At 35.4% G+C, this 26,683-nt stretch overlaps 1 protein-coding gene and 1 long non-coding RNA gene across 2 annotated transcripts in view; one reads left to right on the top strand and one right to left on the bottom strand.

Moving 5' to 3' along the window:
* The window catches only part of LOC148131453 (uncharacterized), a 213,973-nt gene that overhangs the window by 38,233 nt on the left and 149,057 nt on the right, over window positions 1–26,683 (top strand). The gene's annotated exons all lie outside the window — the stretch shown is intronic.
* Window positions 1–26,683, bottom strand: part of CHST9 (carbohydrate sulfotransferase 9) — a 56,877-nt gene that overhangs the window by 29,540 nt on the left and 654 nt on the right. Inside the window, exon 2 of the mRNA XM_026670283.2 lies at window positions 10,979–11,173. Within this exon, the coding sequence (XP_026526068.1) occupies window positions 10,979–11,078 (100 nt within the window). The 5' untranslated portion in view covers window positions 11,079–11,173. The remainder of the gene's footprint in view (window positions 1–10,978; window positions 11,174–26,683) is intronic.

A 26,683-nucleotide genomic window follows, 5' to 3' on the forward strand; every position in this document is an offset into this window, starting at 1 on the left:
GTGTCTTGATTTCTAGCCTGGTGCTTTAGCCATTAAACCAAATTGACTCTAGAATGAATGAATCTTTTTTTAAAGCTTCTGTCCCCTGAAAACAAACAAACAAAAATAATCCTCTCTTTCCATGACTGCAAAGTGCTGGAAATTTCCCCCTTCTTACATATAAATGTAATATTGCAAAATCTTTTTATTGGCTCAGATGCTAAGGCGTTTATCTAAGGTTACAATACTATAGCATATGTTCCATCATGATATTGCTCTTCTTCTGTTTTTCCTCTTTTATTCCTCTTTATGTTTATATTCTTATATTTTTACTACAACATAAAGAGAATGAAAGATAGGGATAGAGAAAGGAGGTGTAACAATAATTCCTTTAACAGATATTTTCAATTAATAAATAAACCTCTGTATGGTAGGTCAATTCATTCATCTCCAATGACTTCATTTTAATTATAAAAAAGTAAAAGTTTGTTATTATTTTTATCATGTATACATTTATGTAAATAGTTCTGTTCTGTCCTTCTGGTACTCACTATATGTACTATTATTTGTGTGATTTACTAGACTCTCCAGCCATAGTAACCTAAAAGCAGCAAACACATTAAAGGAATCAAAATACTTCAGAAAAGCAATACTGTAAAAAGAAAGATTAGAAATAAAGCTTAACCTTTAAGTACCTACACCCACACATGAGCTGCTGCTATCATTTAAATGGCAGAAAAATCCTGTTTATGCAGAAATGTTCTCTCGCAAATGGCCATTTTGAGACAGATGGTTCTGCATTTTGGTGCTAACTATTAAGATAATTCTGTTGTCCTGCAAATAAATGTAAAATACTGAAAACATGCTGATATTCATATGTTATATTTGCATTTTATATCATTATAAATGTTTTTTTCCTGAAACTAATCCCATCTCAATGTCTTTTCATATTAAAGTTTTGCAGGTTTCTTGCTATTATGTTTGCCCCCCTTTTTAGACAGGTGTTAAACACACTGTTTGCTTCCTCATTTATCACACTAATGAAGAGGCTAATTGTTCATTTAAAACTTGGACTCAAGGATGATCTTTATGGCACAAAATTATCTTTCCCCAATCCAGGCTATTCATTATCATTTGTCACTGTCATTTCAGCCCTTCACTGAATTTGTCTTTTGGATGTTGCTCCTATCAAAATCGCTCTGAATGGCTACTTCAGGTAATCTTTCATATGGAATAACTTTTTCACATGGTTAAAACAATTTGGATCAAAAGCCAACCATGCAAGATAAAGTATGTCAACAAAAAAAGTGGAAGATATCTTATATTTGGATAAACCTTGTTGACGGCAAGTAATTCCCATGAAAAGGTAAGAATTATCCAGATATCCAAAGACTATAAGTTATTTCTTTCCAATTCAGAATCTTCCAGATCTTTGGGACTAAACAAACAAATGAAACTAAATTTAACCATGATTATTTATACAGTCTGCTTTTTTTTAAATAAAGTACCTGTAGCTAATCAAATGTTATCTGAGAAACAGTACGTGATGAAATCTCTATTAGAAAACATTTCTTATCAGATAACCAAGGATATCAGATATTAAGATTTGAATATTTTAGCTAAATGCTTAATAAATGTACCTGGCAACTTATTTCTAGATCAAAGTGCCATTACAGCTCTACAATCTTTCAGTGAAGACTGATTTTTGGTATGTTCCCTTGTCTAACATGAGCTCATGCATTGATCATGGAGAGAACGTGAAAACGTGAATTGTTATTTTTCTGGATACTAAGATCACATGCAACTCAGAATCTGAAGAAGATAATCAGACATATTCCATCTACCTTTGTTTCCAATAGAAAACAGTTATGCACTATTGGGCCATAACATATAACATATAAATTATTACTAGTAAGCATTTCCAATCTTATATGAGCTTTCCCTGTGCACCATCTATCCTTTGAACATAAATTCAAGGAATTCCAGAAGGTGCCTTACTGGAATGCAAGATTTCTTACGAATGGAAGAAATATACAAAAGATGCACATAGGCTACCTCACAATATATTGAATAGATGAATATTTTTACAAGAAGCTCAAACTAATTCAAGCTGTAAGACACCAATATTGTCAGCAGTAAAAGTTCTCCTAACCTACCTCTCTCCTTCCTCACATTCCTAACCAGGGGTGGGATTCTACAAATTCGCACCTATTCGCTAGAACCGGTTGTTAACATTCTAAGCAGTTCGGAGAACCGGTTGTTGGAAGAAATTACTGGCCTAATCCTGTAAGGAAGACAGGAAGGAAACATTCTGGTGTTGCTTACAGAAACTGCCTCTCCGTTAACCCTTATTACATTCTTGGCAGGACTAGACTTCCTATCTCAGAAACTTCTGGAGGTTTTTTTCCTCCTTTGCTGGTACTTTGCTTGTGTTGAGTGACCATTCAAAGTTACAATGGCACTGAAAAAAGTGACTTATGACCATTTTTCAGACTTACGACTGTTGCAGCCATAAGAGGCCAGGTGAGGAGATGCATGCCTCAATGTGAGTGATGTTGAGCTGGCCACACCCAGCCAGTCACATGACCATCAAGCCATGCCCACCAACTAAACCACGCCCACAGAACTGGTTGTTAAAAAAAACTGAATCCCACCTCTGTTCCTAACCTTATATCCACCCAGGAAAATGTCTATGGAGATTCTCAGTCATCAGCCATGGCTGTCCCAAAGGTGCTTTCTGGTTGAACCAGAAAGTCCAGTTGCTTCTTGAAAAAGCACCTTTGGGACACCCAGGAAAAGCAAAATGAAAGAACAAGAAATAAAAATGGATCTTAAGGATGGAATTAAATAATCTTGTGGAGGGGGTGCTCCCTTCCATTTTTAATAATGAAGAGCTTGTTTACATAATAAGGCACACGGTGGGAAAGGACAGATAATGCAATAAACTCACTTGACTTTAACATCGAAGCCCTGAGGAAAAGCAATAGTTTTTCTACCCACAAGCAGACAATATCTCTGGCATTATGAAAAGCTTATAATCTGGTTTCTCTGACATCTGACTGCAGGGCTTGCTGTTTGAAAAAATAAACTTTGCCTAAATTGGACTTCTGGTCTCTCTCAGCAGTTATTCTGAAATGAAATGAAAGTTATAAGCACATATTCCCACAACCTCCATCTTTTCACAATGATTTTATTAAACTACTTCTAATCTACTACTATGCAGAATTTTTTTTTAAAAAAATACTAAGTTCCCTGTCCCAAGTTTAACCATCTGTATAAAAAAGAAGAAGAAAGAGTTTAAGTAAAGACGAAAATGAAGCTTGCAGGATTAAAATAATCACAGAGAAAAATGATAAATAGAAAATTGTAGCAAAATTTTTAAGTAAATTTTAAAACAAAAAAGAGGAAGACGAACATCTAATAGAAGTAATTTCAATATATAAGTGACAGAGAACTAAAACATGCTGAAAGAAGTTAAATAATGCAACATATAGAATTTAAGATATTTAGTTTTGATTAATGGAGAAGTTAAGAATGGGCTCAGATCATCACACACAAAGATAAGAAGTTTAAAAAATGCAAAATGTAGCAAAAACATAATACAAGAACTGCCCCCTCCATTTCTATAAGCATGAATTAGTTTCTTGCTTAAATTAGTATCAAAACCTACTATCATATGTAACCAAAAGGAAGATCTCAAAGGAAGAGCAGAGAGAAAGAGAGAGAGAAGGGGTATGGGGGGCAGAACTTTTAAAAATATACAGTTGGAATGCCTCAGCAGAAATTTAAAGTAGCAGTTCCATATATAGTAATTAACTGCATGTAACAACAACTTCCTTTCACACAGAAAAAAAAACCCCATACTAATCATATCTCTCTTTCCAGCAGAAAACCAAAAGGGAGGAAGAAAGAGCCAGGTTGAGATAGGAGAGAGAGACAGGAACAGAAAAGAAAGTTTAGAAGTTAACAAGTTAAACAAACATGATCAAATAAGAGCTACAGCTTCAGTTATTGTTTACCTTGTGGAAGTAAGGGTAGTGAGATTCAATTACTACTCCACCTTACTGCACCCGCCCATAGGGAGCACCTATAACCTCGTTGTGAATAATATGCTGCGTATTGGTGGACAAAGTCACTTACATTTATTGTGCGGTCTATGTCTTGCAAGATGACCTGGGAAGAGTTTGAGGAAGGGGGTAGGACCCCCTCACCTGCTAATTTGGCCACTTGTGTATTGGATATATGCCCTTCCTGCCTTATTAAGACTGGGTGGAAGTGGATTTATGATTAGGGTTGATAGTTAACTCCTTTTTGAAAGAGAGAGTGGTGCTACTGACTTTTAAAGACCTGGTGATATGACCCCCTCCTCAAAGAACTATCACTCAACTCAACTAAGCTGAACACTTTTCATCCAGTTCAAATATTCCTTTTTGGGAGGATGGTGAATATTATGGTTGCATGGCAACTTCAGAGGACCCTGGATGATTATCTAGATTCCTTTTGGTCCATTGTATTTAGGCCAGGATTTGAGACTGAAATAGAATTGATTGTGCTCATGGATGACCTTTGGTAGGAGCGGGGTGGAGGTAGTGCATTCTTGACCTCTCAGAGGTGTTTAATATTATGGATCATAGTATCATTCTAAGCCAGCTTCAAGCACTAAGGACGAGCAGCACTACATTGCGGTGGTTTTCCTCTTTCTTCCAGGACCAGTTCCAGTTATTGTTGATAGGGGTAAAAAGATCCAGCACATGGCCACTATCTTGTGAGGTGCCTCAGGATTTGGTCTCCCCTCCTCTCCTATTTAATATCCACTGAGTGATGTTGTATGTTTTTATTGTTTGGATGTTTGTATTGTTCTTAATTGTCTTAACTGTCTTATAGTCTCAGAACTGTAAGCCACCCAGAGTCACTTGGCTGAGATGGGTGGTTATAGAAATGGAATAAATAAATAAAAGCATAAATAAATAAGAATCAGATGTACTCAGGGGTGGGCTGCTACCGGTTTGCACTGGTTCGGGAGAACCATATGTTAATTTTACATCTTGTTGGCCAAACCAGTAGTTGCAAAGTCTGGCTGGCCCTGCCCCCACCCCTCCCACCCCTCCCAGGAGTGTCCATGCGGTCTGTTTTGGATCCTAGGTAAGTGCAGAGCCCACGCGGAGGCTCAGGGAGGGTGAAAAAATGGGCCTCCCAGAGGCTTCAGAAGGCCGGAAATGGGCCTCACAGAGGCTCAAGGAAAGCCTACAGAGCCTGGAGAAAGGGAAAACAGGCATCCCAGAGGCTCCAGAAGGCTAGAAACAGGCCCATTTCCAGCTTCCTGGGAGCCTCTTATTTTCAGTGAACCTAGGGCAACTCAGTTCCAAATTTCAGAATTTTAAGCTTCTTACTTGATAAATATATCTGGATCAGACAACAGAAACAGCTCCTAGTTCAAAATATATTCAGTAGTAAAACTGCCATTTTTTCCCTGCAAAAATCCAGACACCCAATAGATGGCAGCAAGGAATCAGATTTTTCTGTATGTTTTTTTTTTGTCAACTAGTGGTAATCACCCCTAATCCCAATTAAATAGGCACAATGTAAATTTTAATAAAATTAGATGGGGACAGTTTGCTTTATCTGCATTTTCTCTGCATAGAAAATGAAATTTGCTTTTGTATTGGTCATTTATCACTTGTATTTATGTATCATTTCAGAATATTTTTACTTGCATAAACAGCTACAAATTCTTGCTTTTCTTACATTTTCATTTAAAAGCCACTGCCTGGTAAATTACATTTTAATTCTAAAGTATTATTTTAATTCTTGCTCTTAAGCTGAGTATCTTTGCATGTTTCTTTCAAGCCAATCTTTTAACATCTGGGGGGGGGGGGGACACTATCATTACTACAGTTTAGTTTTTCACTGTTTTAGGAATCTGATCCAATTTTCGGAATATATTGAATTGATCTGAGGATTCCTTAGGATCTAATTACTTAGGAATCCTTAGAAACCAATTACTCTTTTAGGTTAAAAGTAAATACAACCTTGTATGGTTTCCCATATCTCTATTCTCAGTTTTGTAAAATAAAATCAGAATAATAAATTGACCTTCAATTTATTCATTGAACATCAATTAAATAATTTTATACTTTTCCCATGCAAGCAAGAGATGGCATAACCAAACAGTTCATAAATATGAATTGGACAACAGTTGATCTATAGTCTTGCTATATCACTGAATAGGAATTTTATTTCTGTTTCAGTGGGAAAGGTTAATCAGCAGTCAAATTTTAAGGAAATATAATAAAGCTTCTGAGAAAAATGTCTCTTTAATGATTCTTGCAATTGATTATCAATTCTCAACTCTGCTATACAAAATTCAGCAATGATTTTCTTTTCCAAATATGACAAAAGCTGTATACAGTACATATGTCAGAAAGTATTTTAAAATGGAAAAAAAAGAAATATGAACAGCAATTAGATGATTGTAGATTACCCAGAATGAAGGGCACAATAGCAGTATTGGAAGTTGTATCTGTTATGTATATAGGTCACATGCTCTTCACCCCAACCCCGTGTCCCCCCAAGATGAACAAGCAGTAAGAATTAAAGAATGATGAAACCACGTTATGTTCATGTTACCTAGCCTCGGTAGTGTCTGTAAATATTTAAGAACTGGCTCAATCAGTGCTGCCCAGAAAAGTTGATTGGTGCTAGGGCATCATGGCTCAGATCTCTACCAGCTCACATTCCAAAAAAAGTTTAATAGTTGGTTCCTGAGAGATTATTTGAGCAGCTCCAGCACACTATTGGGCTTGTCTAAAATTTGAAAACATGAATTTTGTATGACATAAAAGTAGCACCCAGATTTTACATGACAATATTCTGGACTGAATCTGTTAGGAATGTAAGTCACCTAACAGCTATTTGGGTTGGAAATATATAAACCAGGATAGACATTTTAGTACTATGTCTTTAAGAAAATGCAAAAACTGCAATTGGGTGTGGTTCTGCAAATGGCCATAAGATGGAGCCAGAAACCTGGGTTGGTTTAGTCTGAAGAAGTCTCAGAAGTCTTAGTGAAGTGAGTGAGTCTCTGTTTCCTTCTGTTGGAAAGAGTTGCCGTTCCTCCATTTTTCCCTATTGACTGTTATTCTTGGATTTGATGTAAGTCTGTTAATGAACTGTTTTTGATACTGGACTTTGATATTGGAATTATCCCTGAAATGAACACTGACTGATTTACCAGCAAATGACTTGGACTGCTTCTCTGGACTGTGCTTAAATGTTTATTGAAAGTAAAAACCTACATTAACTGTACAGTGTATCTGTGTGCTGTGTGTGTATTATTCAAACACTACTCTCACTACGTCTCCCTGTATGCGCTCATTCTCCTAACGGGGAATTACCTCAACACTGGTTATGGGCTCAGGCCATACCAGGCTCAGATAACTGAGAATTGGTGTGAATGCACAGTACTGTATACAGACAGCTGTTTACTGTTTAATTGTGGGTTACTATCCTGGAAAAGATGGCACAAGGCACTTCAACAAGTCTATCACTGATAACCCAGTTGGATGGAACAAACTATGTTTCCTGGTCTATGAAGTGCAGTCTACTTCTGCGTAGAGAAGGTTTATGGACTGTAGTTCAAGATCCACTGGATGTAAACGCTTAGGATCCAGCTAATGAGGACAATGCCAAGAAGATTGCTGACTTTAAACAGAACAACGAACGAGCTCTTTGTATAATTGGACTAACATTGAGTGACCACTACTCTCACTATGTCTCCCTGTATGCGCTCATTCTCCTAAGGGAGAATTACCTTAACAGAATCCTTGGACTTTCTGGGAGAAGTTTTTTAGATTGGGGAAACCAATGCCTGTAACCCTAAAGAGCCAATTACATCCAGGGTAGCTTGTAAACATACTGAGATGAATGGGCCAAAGCTGATGTGGTCTGAAGCAGCTGTACTTTCCTGGTACTGTACCGTCATTTCCTAGGGAAGGCTAGATACTGATAGAAATTACACACACTCACACACATATGTGCGATAGAAATATTAAATATAACATATATAAATTTCTTCACTCAGTATACTGTAATTTGAATATACAGGTGTAAACATAATTATGAGTATACGATAATACAAAGAAAAGGCTTTTGACTGTATGCATTTCATAATTCTCCAGTGTCAGCTGTCTCACAACAAAAACCTTTAGGAAGTTAATGATTTGATAATCTGCCTCCCTTTTTAAAAACCGAGTAAAAAAGTTGCTTAATGATTTGCTGAAAATGTATTGTCTTTGAAGTTGTCTTGATCTGAAGTTGTGTCACTCCCAGAAAAAGTTAATTCTCCTAACATGGTATATTATTTTAATCAGATAGAAATATGGTATACCCAAAGATGATCAGCCTCTTTTAAGGAAATTACAATTTAACCAGCTACAATTGTCCATTTAACCAGTTACAATTATATTCACTGCTCAGGTAACTATACATAGGCATCATATGGATATATTTAAATTAAATACACAGGTAAGATAGATGTATTCTATTGCAAACAAAAAAAAAGCCACAAAACAGCAAGAACCTAACTAATCATACAAGTTTAGATGTTGGAGCAAATATCACAGAATGTGGCATTTCTCTATTGCACTGTCCTTTCATTGCCTTTCAACCTTTACTGGTTGAACAGTGCCCAGTAATTAGGATGAGGCAAATTCCACTACTGAAACAGAATAACTTTACTGAGACTATATGTGATTGTGAAGCTATTCCTATTTTTACTATATGAACGGCAACATCTACACCAGTGGTCTCTAACCTCTCCAGCTTCGTGGACCAGCAGTGGTGGTGGTGGCAGTTGAGAGTAGAGGATATGGTTTCATACATGTGCCCACTGCTTGTGCAAATGGAGCTTCATGTGTTCGCACTCTTGCACCACTACCACCCCGCGTGGTCTGGTTCCCAATGGACTACGGACCAGCACTGGGCCACAGACTGAAGGTTGGGAACCCCTGATCTACACTTTAAACTATAAGTTGTTGTTTTAACTGAAGAAAGGTTAGGAAGGATCATAACAAAGAAATATTGTAGTTCAGTATACTCCTAATAATTGGCAACAGTGATCAGGTTGTCACTGTTCAAGGTGCAATCTTTTACTACTAGGAGGTGCAACCTAAACATCCTTACAATTACAAATACCTGAACTGGCAAAAACAAGCCACTTACTAAATGCTACCTTTACTGAGATTTTTCCTGGTATCCCCTTTAGCTTTCCATCCTGCTTCCTTTTTAAAACTTTCTATTTCAGTTATGCAAAAGATATAGACATTGTCTTCTTTCTAATTACGTAGTTAACAATCACGTAATCCCAGAAATATTAATTAATCAAGAGATTTCATTTCAAATGACTTATTCAATTTGATTTCTTTGAAATTCAGCTGTGTATGAATTCTTAGTTATAGATAATAATCATCTGGAATAATAAAAGGCTTTTTCCTGCTCCTACTGTCACGTTGAGATAATGTACCAATAGCACCCACTGCATATTTGTGGTCAAAAGAGAGGCTTGAACTCTAATACTCTGTCTCTCATTTTGCTGATTTCAACCCACTCTGAATGGTGCTGAAATGTGCATATTTTCTCTACTCTGAAAATGAATAACATTTCTGAACAGATTCTAGATTGTCATTTAGATTTTCTCAAAAGTCTATTTAATATGAACTAATATATATTTAATCACATATGTACTCACTGCAGACATGCTCAATATATGTACCATATGGATGTACACATTTCTAAGGATCTCTATCATGAGATACAAGCCACCAAAACAGGAAATTAAGAGACACTTAAAAAAACAAGTCTTATTATACCGATAAGGCCGGTCTTTTTTTGAGCCGAAAATGCCTAGGCCGCCTTTTGCCCTTCTCCCCCCCCCCCCCCCCCCCCCATCTTCAGCGGGCAGGGCGGCTGGGACCTCAGCGCGGGGCACTTTATCAGGGTCCGCGGCGCCCTCCGGTGTCAAGTCCACCCCCCCCCCCGCCACCCATTCGCAGTTTTAAAAGGACTTAATTTGGGGAGGGCTTTCACACCTATAAACAGCGGACCCTAGGGAGGCCGAGACGGGTATTGAATAGGAAAAATATTCCATTCTGAAGATTAAGACTAGATTCAGCTTTTCCAGGTTCGATAGCTACTGATTTGGTCTATTATTAATGATCTCTTATTTGATCTATGATACCTTGTTATTTTTTCTGTAGAAGTTCAATATATGTTTCCAGTATCTCCCAATAAAATGAGATTTCATAATACATAATATTTGGGGAGGGGGAGATTGATTTATGCAAGCTTGTGAGTGGGAATTGATGGATAGTATCAGTTCATTCATTGATGCTGTAGACGAGTGTCTTTTGACAAACTGCCCTGTTTAACTCCCACTGTAGCCTGTGAGGTGTTTTTTTTTAAATGTCTGCTTTCGATTCAAAGGCAAAAAGATATCTTGGTGCCCACAGATGCACAAACACAACACCTATCTATAGTTTCTTAAACCAAATGAGTCTTCTCCCAGGATGTGTAGCAATTGTGTATATACCAGAATATATTGGATCTGCTTTATGGACACATAGATTGCTAAGCAATACTTGAGCTTAATGGTCTTCCTTCAATCAATTTCTTAAACATCTCTTGGTTGTAGCCATTCCCATTTTTGATGCAATCACTTTAGATGTTTCCCATTTTTCTTGGAATAGTTATTATATTTTAGTGATTCCTCCACAATACTTTTTATGGATTCTTTTCTCTATTGATACATATTTTATTTCTAGAATATAATTTCCAGTTTACTAAATTCAACTATCTTGGAACTCAAGCATGTATTTCCAGATCTTTATTTTTTTTTTAAAAAATGCAGCCTCCCTCAGATGCCCTTTTTCACTCTGTGGAAGAAATTTCCAGATATTTGTAACTTAATTAAGAAAGTTCTTAATATAAGTATTAGTTATTTTACCTGTATGTTGATCTTCAATGTAGGTTTGCAGATATGTGAAGACAATTAGACCTGCTACTCCAAACGCCACTACAGATACATATATTAATTTCAGATTCATGGCCCTACTTTTTGAGCAACTTCAGAAGAGGTATAGCTCACTTTTCAGAGATTATGCATATTTTTCCTCCTCTGGTTTTTCTAGAAAAATATGATCTGGAAAGATACAATAAAAGAATTGCTATTATTTTCCATTTCTCCTACAACTTTTATGCACAGACAATTATATTATAACCATTTTCTGTAATCAACATTAGAATTTAAAACACCTCTCTGATCCATACCTCAAGATTCACAAAGTAGGCAGCTGTTCTAATACAGTATTCCTGGCAGTGTTAGGAAACTTGACTTAAGGAACTTAAGGTCAAAAGAAACTGAATCAAAACACTCAGCATACTAATGAATAATTGCTTAGATTTATGAACCACAGAAGTATATTAATCTACAGTGCTCCAACATTTTCTATTGCTTGCTCATGCATGCTTGAATAACATAACAAAGGCAGGCCTTTTTTTTTTTTAAAGAATTATTTATCTTCATTTTTAATGTGCCAAACAACAGCTTTGCATCCAACAACTTGCTATTTTGTGGAAATATATATTTCAAAGGAAAGGAAATTTGTTCCACTTCAATCACGTTTAATTTGCAGTACAACAAATGATTTTTCACATACTTCCAATATCAACTTGCAGATAAGATAAAATGTTTACTAACTTCACATAGATCTATGTTCGTATTTTAATTGAAAGCATTGTGACAATATTTATCAGATATATTGAAAGTATGAAACTGGAACAAGAGCTATCATCTGAATCAGCACGAAAAATATTCAGAAGGGCATAAATATAATAGTGAGCAAAAAACTTTAATCAAGACTCTTCCATGAGTCAATAATTATTCAGCCTCTACTTTCTTCTTTCTCCAACAATGAATTCTCATGGAAAAGTGAATTCTTTTTAATATTTTCTCTGTTTTTCTTTTGGTCTGTAAAACAATAGTAGGAAACTCATCTACATGAGGGTTTATGCCAAGGCCAGTAGCCTCAGTCAGTGGTCTATTCCTTGTCGAAGCTTTTCTTCCAGAAACTTCCCTATTTCCTTTCTTTTTGATAGCAAAACACACTTACAGACAAAGGCAGAGCCTACTTCTTGGGATCCAACATGAGCACGGGTGCCCATATTTACTCATAGCACAATAAGGAGCTTTCTCCTTATTGCACTCTCTGGAGCTCTCCATCTACATTATCTTCATCAAAAGATAGTTACTGGAAAGATCAGAAGCTAGTTAGCCATTCAGCACATAACAAAGTAAATAAATCATTTTACAGGCTTGTACAAATACAAAAAAACCTTAAACACCTAATATATCACAATGACGTGAACAAGTCTGGTCCAGGTGATATCTCTGAGACCCAGCTTCTTGTTTTGAAACCACTTGAACTTCTCAAAGTCTGTCAATTTCAGCAATATATTTTTATAAAGCAAAATGTTATGTAAATAACAAACATAAAACTTATTGCACTTATTTTACATTTTACAAATCCAATCAAAGTCAGATTCCTAACCATGAAAATTCCATCCTCATCTACTCTGGTTTTGTTATTATGTTATTTTCACACATACCACTTAGTTGAAAGTAGTATCTTTAAAAAACTCCTGTACCTGATACTGTGTGCTGTATACCAGCCAGATTAAATAATCACTTTTCCTACAAGCTCACTCCTTAGCTTTTCATGGATTTATTTCTAGACCTCTCTGATTGCATATGTTAGGTTAGCTGAAAAGGCAAATAACAGAATTTGTACTCCAAAGTTAATAAGATAGACTGCTATGAATAAATATACTACCAGAGGAAGCTAATACAAGTTATTCATTCTGAGTTATATTTTTATATGCCAAAGTAAATCTACAAGCAACTCCTATCAAAAGTTATACAGTGTACAGTATATATTAATCCATTTTCAATTTCACAGACACCAATTAAGACAAACCTTCTTAACAGCCAGATTCTTACCAGTGGCTTGAAGTAAAACATGCTCAAGCTGAAAGTATGCTGAAGGATAACCTTACTTGCAACTCAGAGCATCAGAAGAAAAGTATTAATTTAAATTCCTTTCTTCTGCCACTCAAACACAGCAGGATGTTATAGCTGACAAAAATGTAATGTGAAAATGGTCTGTAGACTGGAAGAAAAAGTAACACTACAATGTGTTTTCAGTGCTAGCACATTATAATTCAGTTGACTCTACTACAGAGGGAATATTAAACTGCTTAGTCCCTTCAGGAAGCAGAGTATAATAGTGATTATATTTAAAGAACTTTCTGGTAGAATAAGACAATGATAACAAAAATATAAAAATAATATTTGAAAACAATCATTTCAAAGTATTTTATATTTTGTTTAACATCCTGATAGAGACAGGATGTCTATTGAGACAGCCCTATGAACAAGTTATAACATTATTTCTTGACAATCAATTGGTTAGGACTATATGAGATCAATACAATCTACAAAAATAACAGCTTTACATCATTTTACTTTTTCACTTTATTAAGCAACATATTATCAGGCCTGACAGCACTGTTTCCAGTTGTTCATTCACACCTTCCCAGCAACTTGAGTTAATGTGACTGAAATTTTACAGTACATTTCTTTTTTCAGTTTTATTTTAAAATTAAGGATGGGAACAGAACCTTTCTGGGTATAAAACCAGTCTGAATATCAGCATTACAAATCTCAACTCCCAAAATTTTATTCAAAACAGCCAGTTTGATCTAACAGTTAATACACCAAGCTAGAAAGCAGGAGACAGTTAATTCTAGTCCTGCCTTAGGCATGAGAGCTGGCTGGGTGACTAGGCTAGTCTCTCTCTCTCTCTCTCAGTGCAAGCTACCTTACAGAGTTGTTTTTATAAGGAAAATAGGATGCGGAAGGAATGTTAGGTATGTTTGCCCCCTTGAGATATTTATAAAAATAAAAGTAAGAAAAAATAATGCCTTCCCCAAAAGCAGTTTAAAGTGCTTTGGGAAGTCTGGAAGTTTGGAAGGGTGGAGATCAAAAGGGTTTTCCTCTCAAAAGCTTCTGAATCCAATTTTCACTATTAAAACACTTTCTAAATATTTTTTAGGACAGGAAAAAATTATGTTCTGGCTTTTCCAGTGGCGTATGACATCAATAGATGGGATTCCCGAGGCCCTCCAGAATCCAGATTAAAGAGTTGCAGCTGCTGCCATCTCACTTGCTGCATGCTTCTGATGTAAAGAACAAGTATCATTTAAATAATTTTTTTTAAAAAAAATCAAATTAGAAATTGGTCAAGAAATTAAGTATCAGTAAAAAGACACAGAAAAAATGGCATGATAATTAACTGCTGCACATGCATTTATATTACATATAGGAAAATGGCAGCTTATTTTGCACAGAAAGTTCTAACGTTCCATTTTAAGGATCTTGTCTGAAAAAATCTGTGACAATTACCTAAATATCTAAAGAGAGATTAGTAAAGATGAACTTTATTTTCTCTTTCTAAAACAACTTCTAGTCCCAAGGTATGCATAGAATTCATGCCATCCTTAATCATATTCTTTAGAATGATAGACATTATCCTTGACATAAGAGGCCCTAAAGCTGGGAAATGCTAGGGTGCTTGAATAGATTTGTGAAGCTAAAGCAACATCAGTGATGATCTTTGCCCTGACAATCTTTCGGATTTTGAAGGAAATTGTTGTCAGCTAAATTTTATCCTTTATTTTAATGGCTTGTGAACTTTAATTTGTATTCACTTACATAATGGACAGGATCTAAAAGTGTATACAATTAGTCCTGAATGGGCCTTTGGATTTTTTTTTTAAAGCAACTTTCTTGATTTTCTTTGTTCTGTACTCTGCACTCAAGCTTCTTTGAAAATTAGGAAAGGTGTCACCCAAATATATTTCTACATCTTAGCCAATGTTTCATGAGATATAGAACAATGTTAAATAGGTCCTCATGCAGAGAAGTTTTCTCCACAAACTTCAATGGTAAAAATAGTTTGGCACAAATTAATAAAGCCTCCAAATGGTACATTTAAAAAAAATCATGTTGAATTATAGTTAGTAACTACTATGTATAGAAAATAAACCATCTGTTTTATTATTTGCTTCTTTTTTTATATAGGATTGTTTTTTTGCCATTTCAAAGTAAGGTTTTTATAAAACATGCTGATCATTTTACTACTTTATTAATTTTTCATTTTTAAAGCTAGTTTATGGCTTACACTTCTCTTGCTTCTCTGAAACTTTGCTAGTTTTTGGTGCTGTTCTCCAATTCTCTTGCCCAAATGGGCTATCATAAGAACAATATAGACAGCATTATTCTTGGGATATGATACTCTTGACAGAACATTTGTTGGCAAAAACTGTTAATGATACTTAAGCATTTTCAGATCAACAAGCAAAAGTTTTGACTTAAGCAGTTCAGATTTTACTGCATATAGCTATTGTAAAATACTATGTCATTTTGGAACAGTAATGAACTTAGGGCAATTTCCATTTTAGAAGTTTGGCAGTAATCCTGATTAAAATATATGGTATTTGAAATTCTGTTGTGTTAAGTTTTAATTAAGAGTTGTGCACTTCAAGCTCAAACTATCTGCACATTAGATGCAGTTTTGCATCTGTTATTCTATATAAGATTTCTGCAAGTGTCACCTTGATTAATCTGAGCAGTTAACACAATGATTTCTGATCTACAGCCTGTGCTTATAAGCCTCATTAAATCCATGACTATCACACCAAGATAGATCATTGCCTTCTGTGTCAAACATAGCAGGGGTTGACTCTTCTATATTTTTTTTTGTAAGTTTTATTTGAGTTTTCACAAAAAGAAAAGAAATACAAGTAAAACATCTTTTTTGAAAGCAGCATAATCCCGGGTTACATTTCTTTGTACAGACGCAAATTCAGGTTCATGCTCATTTTTATATTCTATTCCATATCTTATTACTATTTTACATTTTCTACATAGCTTCTCCCCTCTTTTAATTTTCTTAATTTTATTTTATTTATTTCATCTCAATTCAAATCATTGTATTTATATTTTTTGTCTGTCCTGTTTCAATTGTCTATTATCTTTTCTCATTAAACAAAATTTCTCCTGTAGTTACTGACTGGAGTATGATGCCTTTATATCTTTCCCCTAAAATTATAACACTCAATATAATACATAACTTCCATTTGGATTCTGCTTGGTACATTCTTAAACTACACACTGTATTCTTAAAAAAAGAAAAAAATTATAAATGTATAATATAATTAAAACAACAATCCATTCCAATTCAATTCTATCATTAATATTAATATTCATTAAAATCTTAACATTTTGCATGTTACTTTTCAAATAAATATCATACTTCTATGGGAACAATTATGAACTTTCCATAGTTAATTCCCCCCCCCACTTATATTTTATAAAACATTGACTGATTAAAATGTTCCCATTCCTTCCTAATTCAATTTTCTCATGTATTTTATTTCATTTATTTTATTCACAATCATTTCACTAAATTAAACTAACCATTTTATCCCTCTTTTTAATCATATGTTGTTTCCAATTTTCTAAAGTTATTTCTATTACAAATATAACAATACCTTTACAGAATCCCTTTTTCAGTTAGATTTTCACCCATTATCTCTAAATAGGTCCTGTTTCTTTATATCTTGCTCCGGACCTTTGTAACTTCTTTTCCTTTCCTTCTTCCCTCTCTTCTTCTCTCTCCCCTTTTTACCCCTTTGTCTCTCTACCTCTATTTCCCTCTTCTGTATTCCCCTTTTCCGTTGCTTTCCAACATTATATTTATTTTTCAAATTATTTTTCTTTTCTTTGGTTGTTTTTTTAAGTCTTAAGTTCTCCATTCTCTTTCCCCCCTTTCCTTTTTCTTCCCCACATAGAGTTACTTGTTCATTAAAGATGGCTTCTTCTTTGTCCCAGTCTTCTTGTTTTGCAGTCTTTTCTTGTTGTTTCTCATAGGTCCAGATCTCCATTTCTAAGAATTGAAAAACAAAGCCAAAAGAGCCCTTCCCTTCTTGTGCATCTTCTATGTATTTTTTAAGTTCCATTTTCAATTCATCCAAAAGTGATGCCATTGTAAAAATTTTAAACAACCACCCAATTAGTTTTAGTCATTCAAATATAATAACCAAAAATCCAAAATTCACCAAGCAATTCAAATACACACAAGCTGTTTCTTTTTACGCTTTCTCTTTTTTTCACTTTCTCTTCCTGGGGTTACTATTTAGTTGCAAAGTTTCAGTTAAGATGTATCTTTTAGAAGTCTTATTGAAATTTTACTTTAGATTCTTTTGAAGTCCAGGCAGTCTCCTCCCTCTTCCAGATCCTGCCCTTATTCTTTTTCTCTCCCTTCCTGCTTATAGAAGAAAAAGTTTTTAATGTCCAGAAATCTTTATTGTCCCTTTGGCATTTAGTTATATTTTCAGCCTATTGATGCCAAAGCGGATTTTTCCGATTTCTTATTTAGGTCTCTTAGTTGTCAGTGTAAGGAAGGAGAGAAGAAAAAAAAGCCAAACCTTTCCCTTTTCACTTTCTTTCGCTGCTTCCAACTCTTCTTTGGGAGCGATATTATCTTTTGTAAAATTTAAATTCCAGGGTACCTTAGTTGTTGCTTTTTTGACTTAACCCGGTCAGCCAAAACTTTCACTTCTAATCTTCCTCCTGCATGTTCTTTTCTGGTTGAGTTCTTCTTTGAGGTGGCCATTTCTGACCACCGTTCCTACCGCCTTTGGGCAGCTGAGGAGGAGAGATGCGGCTCTCGTCGACCCTGCTGGCGATCTCCCCCCTCTTCACCACCTCTACAGGGTGGCTTAGCCCCGAAACCAGCTGGCTCGGGGCGCTCCAGTGGCGAGCCCAGGCAGAAACCGTGCACGATCGTAGATTCCTGTCTGTCGCCGAAGCCCTTCAAACCGGAAGTCAGGGGTTGACTCTTCTATTAAAGCACTGTGTAAGAATTCTTTTATGTCCTTAGCATCCTGCTTAGGAATGGATTAAAGTATATCACTTTCTGTGCCACAAATCCTCAAATGTCTATGGTCAATCAGTTCAATCAGTCAGGGATTCACCCTATGTATAAATGCAAAATAGATAGAACTGTGGTTTTCTAATTTATAATTTAGAGAATAATTAGGTTTTGATTATTTATTTTAGGTATAAATTACAGTTGCTATGTTTTGCAACTCAAAATGACAAGAAGGTGAAAGTCGGGTGGTTCTGCTGCATGAAACCTTTCTACAGAAAACACTGATTTTTTTCCCCCTGAACAAATGGACCAATAACCAATCACTTCATCTCAGGATAGTTTGCCATTGACAAAATTCATTCAAAAATTCAGCATGCAAACGAAACCCCATATTTAAGGTATTATTTCTATTAGGCATATTTGTGACCATCCGAAGCATTGAGCCCAAAATTCCTGTTGCTATGTGAGATAGTTGTTTTTTTGCCCCATCTTATGACTTTTCTTGCCACAGTTGTTAAGTGAATCACTTCAGTTGTTAAGTTAATACCAGTAATATGATCGTTGGATGAACCTGGCTATCCCATTGACTTCACTTCTCAAAAGGTCACAAATATGAGTCATTTGCCAAGTGCCTGAATTTTGATCGCATGATGGTGGAAATGCTGCAACAGTTGTATGAAAAATAGCTATTATTCACTTTTTTTCAGTGCTCTTGTAACTTCAGTCACTAAACAAACTGTTGTAAGTTGAGGAGAACCTGTATTAAGCATACACAAAATTAAGAACAGCTTGCCCAAAGCATCTTTGGAATTTGTTCTCTTTATTTTCCCACACCATCTCATTAGAGAATACTGGCTATTTAGACAATACGTATGAGTTGAAATATTCAATGCAGAAAGAAAGGCTTTCCATTAACACTTTAATATACAGAAGAAAAGTACTGTATTATTAACATTGTTAATATTGACACACTTTGATTTAGCCTATAACCTTTGGCACAATGTAAAACCAACAGAGCAGAAAGTAGTACAGAGACAAAATCTAAAAGCCACCAGCTAAGACAATAATTTTCATTTAATTGAGGCAATTATAGGCAAACTTAGTTTAGCTAAAACAAATGGTTTTATAAAACAAAGGACCAATTTTATGTATGCTTCTTCAAAAATTCTCATTTGTGATCAGTGGAGCTTACTTCTAAGCAATTATGCACATGATTGCAGTAGAAAGATTAGGTATCACATGTTTCTTTTTATTCTGTGAAATGCATTGGTCTGGTAACAACAAAAGTGATCACTTTTGTAGATCCTAAAAGAATAGCAAAAACCATGCTTTGGAGCAGAAAACTGAAATGAAATCTTAAAAGCTTTAGTGAAGGGTCAGACAAGGGCCAATAACACAATGTAGTGTAAATCTATCTCAATATAAGTGCCATATGAAATAAAATTTTAATTCTTGGAAAGAAAATTATAAGAAACTTATGATCATTTTTCATACTTACAACTGTTGTAGCATCCCCATGGCCATGTGCTCAAAATTCATTCACTTGGCAACTAACTCATTTTTTATGATGGTTACTGTGTCCTGGATTCATATGATCACTTTTATGACATTTTGACAAGCGAAGTCAGTTGAGAGGCCAGATTCCCTTAACAACTCTTTTGCTAACTTAACTGCAATGATTCACCTAACAACTGTGGCAAGAAAAGTCATAAAATGGGACAAAATTCACTTAACAAATGTCTCACTTAGCAACAGAAATTTTGAGCTCAGTTGGGGTCATAATTTGAGAACTACCTGTACAATAAGCTATCTTGAAAACCTTGAAGATATACAGGAAGAATATTTAGATCAAGCATCCTGAATTTAGTATTTTAGTAGCATATAATTTTAGTATATAATTCATTTTAAATCTATTTTAGCAATTTATGTTAAAGAACTAAGAATAAAGATACTTCATAAATGAAACAGACATAAATAGTTCCTAGATTCTTCTTATGAGATTATAATTGAATTAGTATGTGTATTTGGTGGTAATTTTCATTTCGTTGTTTCTTTTGACTGGAAGGTTTTAAAAAACTGAAACCACTGGACAGCAGCCTTTAATACTGAATGCTGATGTTATTTCAGTATTCACTTCCCACAAAAAAACCAAAACAAAATGTTATAATAAATTAATTGTATATGTTAGTTGCCCACAATCTTGTAGTAGCCATTTTTTTTTACAAGTTTGCCATTGTTGGAAGAAATATCCTTCTGGATTCAGTTCCAAGTGGGGAAAAAGACACTGGAAACATGGAAACTGTTTGGAAGGTTTAATGGTGGACAGGACCATATGGCCTGGAGCTCTAGAGTGAAAAGGATGATCGCATGCTTCAAGGTGAAGGAAGAGATCAAGAAGAGGCTGAGGTGCTGATAGTGCCTGAGTTTTATAACCTTTGTTGGGGTTTGAATTGGAGCTTCTATTCTGATTGGTTGTCAGACCCTCAAAGGGCCATGCAGGGACAACTCTGTAGGCTGTCCTGAGTTCCAGACCTGGTTGAGCCTTGCTGGATGATTATGCACTGAAAAGGGCTTTTGGCAATTGCTATTGCTTTACCTGGAGATATTTGTTATGTGAAGTATTCTGGCCCAGGCCTTAATGGCCCACCCATTAACAAAGGTGGGGGTGAGCTTCTACTTCTGAGGTGAGTTTCTGCTTCTGAGTTTCTACTCTTTTTATGGGAAATATTCTGCCTTTTTAATATTTCCCAGGATATTTCAATTTTCTAGAAGAGGGATGGGTGCCAACTTCCTACACCATATTGTGCAAGATTTTGCTAATCTTACTTAGAATCTTATCTGTTTTTGATACTGTTGTTCAGAGTTTGCAAAACATCAACATTTAAGAGAGTGAGCGCTTTTATAAGACTTTATTTACTTATTTATCAACTTATATGCCACATCATCATCAAAGGGCCTCTAAATTACATGAAAGCATTAAAGCTTCAAGTTTAAAAAATAGTAAGTAAAAGCTAACAAGAAGACAAGATTAACACTACGTGACGTATACTGGTAAACAATAACTAGAACAGACCTAATTCCAACCAACTACCATTAGAAAAACTATCACTACATCCTAGGCTAGGGTCAGTTGAAAAAAAATCGTATTTATAGCTTTATCAATTTCTACTAGATTTGGAGCCATATGGACCTCAGAGAAATGCTGTTCCCCAAGGCAAGCACAGCTCCTAAGAATGAATGGATCATATGTCCCGCATGATGTCATTGCTTGACAGCTGGGATCCAGAACACAACAATTCATCAAGACCTTATTTATTAGTAAAAACAACAGGAGAAATATGATCCCATAGTAACCAAGCCTTAATCTAAGCTTTTCTCATGACAACCAACATCTTGAATAACCAGTTGGTAACCAGCGCAGCTCAAATGGAAAGTGATCATACCTGCAACTACACACATATTTTTAATCTTCCTCCCAAATTAAACTTTGTTTCAGTTTTTTGAATGCCATGGGCAGAAGGCTGTGATATGGGCTATGAGGCTCATTGGCACATTATCATTCTTTGGCTAAAAGAAACAATTAAGTAGGAAGCATGTTGTGCTGTTGCTCCCCAAATTTGTCTGTGATGCTGCTCTGGCTTATATTTACCTTTTTTCCTAAGCAGCTGGGTGGACCTCCAAACAAAACATGGGTTCTAAGAATACTTTTGGGTGCAAAGAAACCTTCCGAATACAGATGTTGCAGAAAGATCTTGGTAGTCACTAATAGACCACTGATGTGACAAAGACACATTATTTACTTCTATGCTTTTTACATATTTCACTTTAAAAAATGTTTAGTCTTGATGTACTTCTGAGCCTCCAAAAATCCTAAATCTCAAAGGTTCTCCCCATATTTGTATATCAGAGCTGAAGAACCTTGACTCAAGATACATTTTTTAAATTTTAGCTGGGTTCGAATCCCAAAACTATAGTTCAAAATACTTTAAAACAATAATGCAGATGTTTCAGGTAGTCCCTGATTTTGATCTTTACTTAGGGCCAAATTTACTATTACACAAGAAATAACTTGTTATGTTTTCCCATTCCCATTTTTATTTACTCCAACTGTTGCTTGCTTGAAAATGTGCGAAGAAACATGGGGAGAAGAACACATCTGCAAGATTGGTATATTGAAATGGTTAAGCACCCCTTCTCTGAATCTGCAGGAAAGCAAAAACAAGTGTGCAAACTGCTCCCTTTATTACTTTTTTTAAAAACAGATATCCAGAATAGTCTCGCTTACATTTTAGATGAATTCTACCAATAGCAATACAGACATACACACACACACACACACACACACACACACACAAATACATGATTATTCAGAAGCAACTTTTAGAAATAAAATCATTTCTTTTAATTAATCAAATGATTAATTACTGACAACTTTTCAAAACAATGTCATTAGCTGATTTTAAAGTAACTTATTTACTAATTTTGAACTGTTTACATTCCTTTGGGCTGCCTCAACATGTCATACCAGAAAGAGCATCATTTGTTTTTGGTGCCTTTAAGTCAGTCTTGACTTCTGGTATCTGTTTGGACATGTCTCTGTGGTTTTCTTGGTAAGATTTTGTAAGTGGCTTGCCATTACCTGCTTTGTAGGTGAAAGTGCCTAGTTCAAGGTCACCTAGTTAGTTTCAGATCTAGGCTGGGACTACAGCCTAAATCTGGCCTCAATATTTCCAGTGACTTAACCAATATACAGAATTGGTTCTCTTAAAATTATGAGAAAATTGAAGACCTTTTTAGATAAATCTAATAAGGAATTTGATAACAAACTATGTAATAAAAAGGACAACCTTTTGCAGTTTTTTTTTCTTACTCAAATGTTAATGTTTTACTGAAGTAAATAAATACTGAAGTATCTGGAACTTGTTTTGCAACAATTTTATTTTTCTTTGTTCCTCTAATTTGTTAGACAATGATGCTGGGTTAGAGGAATCAGATAAGAAAAATAAGGCAGATTAGATAAGACAGGAGACAAAGAGCTTGATTCCTGTTTTTATTTCTCTCTCTTTTAGATTAAAACCAACAATACATGAATGACTTGCTTCCCTCCCAGTCATCTCACTGGAAGAAGATTTAGGACCTAACCCTAACCCTACATACTCAGTTCCATTTACTAATCCATCCACTCCTGAACAAATGGAATTAGCAGAAATTGAAGTCTTTAGCCAGAACAGAATACCCCCAATTTGCCTTGTCCACTATTAACATGTGTAATATTTAAACAATGCTGTTTACATTTCTTTTCACACCTACTTTTCACTTTATAACTGGAAAAATACCTGCTTAGCTTATAACAAGCTCATAATATGCTTTTGTAAATGTTTCCAACTGCAGCAGATGTCAGTACAATTTAAGACACCTATCTCTTTGTTATAGAAGAAAACTTTAGTCTAATTTACAGTCTCTGGATATAAACTCTTTTCCAAAAGGTTTCTTATGGCATGTTCAAACAAAATATGAGAGGAAGTGGAACTTGTTCACTTTCTAGTTTCATATTCAATGTCCTTGTCTGCTCTATGCACATCTCCCTTGAAGGCAAGCTCATATATCCAGCTGAACTTATAAAAATGGGTTTATGTTCTTAAAACTCAGGAGTGGTAGAAGTAGGGATCAAAGTACTGACCTTGAATGAGAGAGGGAAAAAAAAAAAACACATTTCACATTACTAATTTAGAATCCTGTGATGAATTAAGACAGGCTTTAAATCAGCACAATAATGGCTGGGTAATACTATAATTCACCAGGGTACAAGTCTTGAGTGTCTGAACGAGACTGCTAGATTTTCTATTAGGCATGCCATATTGCAGGCTAATTCTACCTACAGCTACTAGTTTGATCCTGACTGGGTCAAGGTTGATTCAGCCTTCCATCCTTCCAAGGTCAGTAAAATGAGGACCCTTGGGGGGCAAGATGCTGACATTTGTAAACTGTTTAGAGAGTGAGGTCCTTGAATCCACACAGCCCTTAGAATGATTGTGCAAGAAACGGGTCCAAACTTCTGTAATGCATATCTCTTTATTGCAATCAACACTAAATGGCAGAGGAAAGAAATGACAAGAAACAAAAGGGACATTACTGAGAGAAAAAGGCCATTTTGTCATATTTATTAAAATGTATACAATAATAAATGTCCATGGGGATTCTCAGTCATCCAGGCCATCCTTGTTCCAAAGGTGCTTTTTTTCCAAATAGCAACTGGACTTTTTTTTTTCTTTTTTGTTGAAGACATTTAACTTTTTCCTCCAAGAAGCTTCTTCATTTCTAATTGACTGGTAGGGAAGGCAGGATTTATACTCTTTTCAATCAGCCAGTTATTAACACTTTGAGAGTCATTGAAACCACCTGGGGGTTAATCTGTGTTCTCAGAGTGCCTGAATCAGAGTGCAGATGAGTGTGAACTGTCTTGAGACTGCTAAAAGGACTTCATTGTAGGCGGAAGATAAACAGTTTCAAGGATTGCATTGTAAACAGGAGATAAGTAGTGTGTGTGTGTGGGGGGGGAGGGGGCAGATACCACAGCACCTATCTCCTGTTAACAATGCAGTCCTTTAAGCAGTCCCAAGATAGTTCCACATTGGTTTGCAGTCTTGACTCAGGTACTCTGAGGACACAGATTAACCCCCAGGTATTTTGGACAACTCTTAAAGTGTTAATGATTGTCTGACTGAAAAGAGTTGGGGGAAGAGTGTTATTTTAATAATCAATAATAACCATAGGAGATTCTTCATTCCAAATTAACTTTATATCACTGCCTCGTCTATCCCTTAACCTTTAACACAAAACCATGATCCATCAAGACTAGAAACTACGGGAAATACCTTGTAACAATAGATTGTTGAATTACTTCTTCAAACTATCAATTAACAAGAGCAAAACCAAGTACCAAATCCAAGTATCAGACAAAGAAGTTGTTCAGTCACACTTCCCCACACCCACAAATAGGTTGCCCAAACCACCATCTACACCACAAAAGGCCAGCCAATTGACATCAAGAAGGAAATTAAGATAGACCTTTGACAGAATCTCACACTACAACACCACTTACCCTTCTCCCCGCAAGGCTCACACTACTAAGGACAAGTCCTCCTATAAAACAAACTCTATTTCCCTGTAGTTACCCACCAAGAGCAAACCTCTTAGGTTTTGGGAATAAATGGATCCTCTCCTTTCCACCAGCATTGTGCCTTGAGTTTTATTTGCTTGCAATTCTTTTAACCGAGTATAAATCCTTCCTTCCCCATCAGTTAGTTAGAAATGATTTTTCTTCAGAGGTGAAGAAAAATTAAAAAAAAGTATAGTTGCCATTTTTGGAGGGTGGGGGTGGGAGCACATTTGGATATACAATAATAACTTTTTCAAGTCATCAAAGTTTTGTGAGATTCATATTTCTGCTGCATGAGACTAATAAAGCATATCTCTGAAAGTAATTTTCAGGCAATTCTGAACTGCAATAGACAATTTATAAATGAGTTCCACTGAGATCAACTAGGTTATCTACACAGATGATTATAAAAGAAACAAAAATTAAAGCCAGTGTCAAGCAACTGGATTACAATATATTTAAAAATAGTTTATTTTTACATAGAATGTAAATATTTCAATTCCCCAAGGAAGGTTTTTTCCAGTTTCTATCTTTGCATAGTGAACAATATTTACAATAAGCCATTGCTTTTTTGACTATTTAGTTTTAATCCTGCTTTGATCTGAAGACGTTTGTTTGTTGCATAAAAACTTTGATAATTCCAGATTATCCAGAAAGATATTTCATTTGGCTCAAATATCTACAAATGGGTGCCCTCTAATTTCTCTGTCAATGACCTTTCGGTCACCGATGGGATCATGGGAAGGTCCTACTTTAGGGGAAGCTATTCTAAACTTTGCTTAACTTCTCAGGATTTTTATATTCCCGACTAAAATTCTTAAATTTAAAGAAAGCTTCCATTTATGTAATCCTGGCAACAGCACAATCATTACATTCTCTTGGAATAAAATAAGTGTTACGCACATACTTATAATAGAAAAACAAACTATATTAGAAAGCGCCCACTATAAATGCATTAAAAGCCACTAAGTCACCAAAAGTCATTGTGAGCAAGATGGGTAATATATATATAATTATATAATATATATATATAATTTTCTTAAGTTTTCGCGGGTACTTACATGTATAGTATTCAGCTTTGTTCGGGTATTTTCCCACGTCATTATAGTTGTGCTTTTAAAGTTGTAGCAACGTTTCGGCAGAATCTCATCTGCCATCATCAGGCTTCTGTATTGTGTTCGTCTGTGAGTCAGATTTTCACAGCAAAACTTTCACAAAACTTTCACAAAAACTGAAACGCCTGCGAAAGTCTGACTCACAGATGAACACAATACAGAAGCCTGATGATGGCAGATGAGATTCTGCCAAAAAGTTGCTACAACTTTAAAAGCACAACTACAATGACGTGGGAAAATACCCGAACAAAGCAAGGACTCTGTTCTTGGGGTGGAGAGGTAGGTAAAAATAATGCCATGAAAGGAAAATAATATAATAAAGAATAGTGTTGAATTGGCTCCACAGGTAATACTTTTGGAAAGCTTTTGCAGTTGCAGAGTAG

This window comes from Notechis scutatus, chromosome 3 (assembly GCF_049901735.1).
Source record: "Notechis scutatus isolate UNSWTSFEM ecotype Mainland chromosome 3, rNotScu1.2, whole genome shotgun sequence".
Classification (NCBI taxonomy): domain Eukaryota; kingdom Metazoa; phylum Chordata; class Lepidosauria; order Squamata; family Elapidae; genus Notechis; species Notechis scutatus.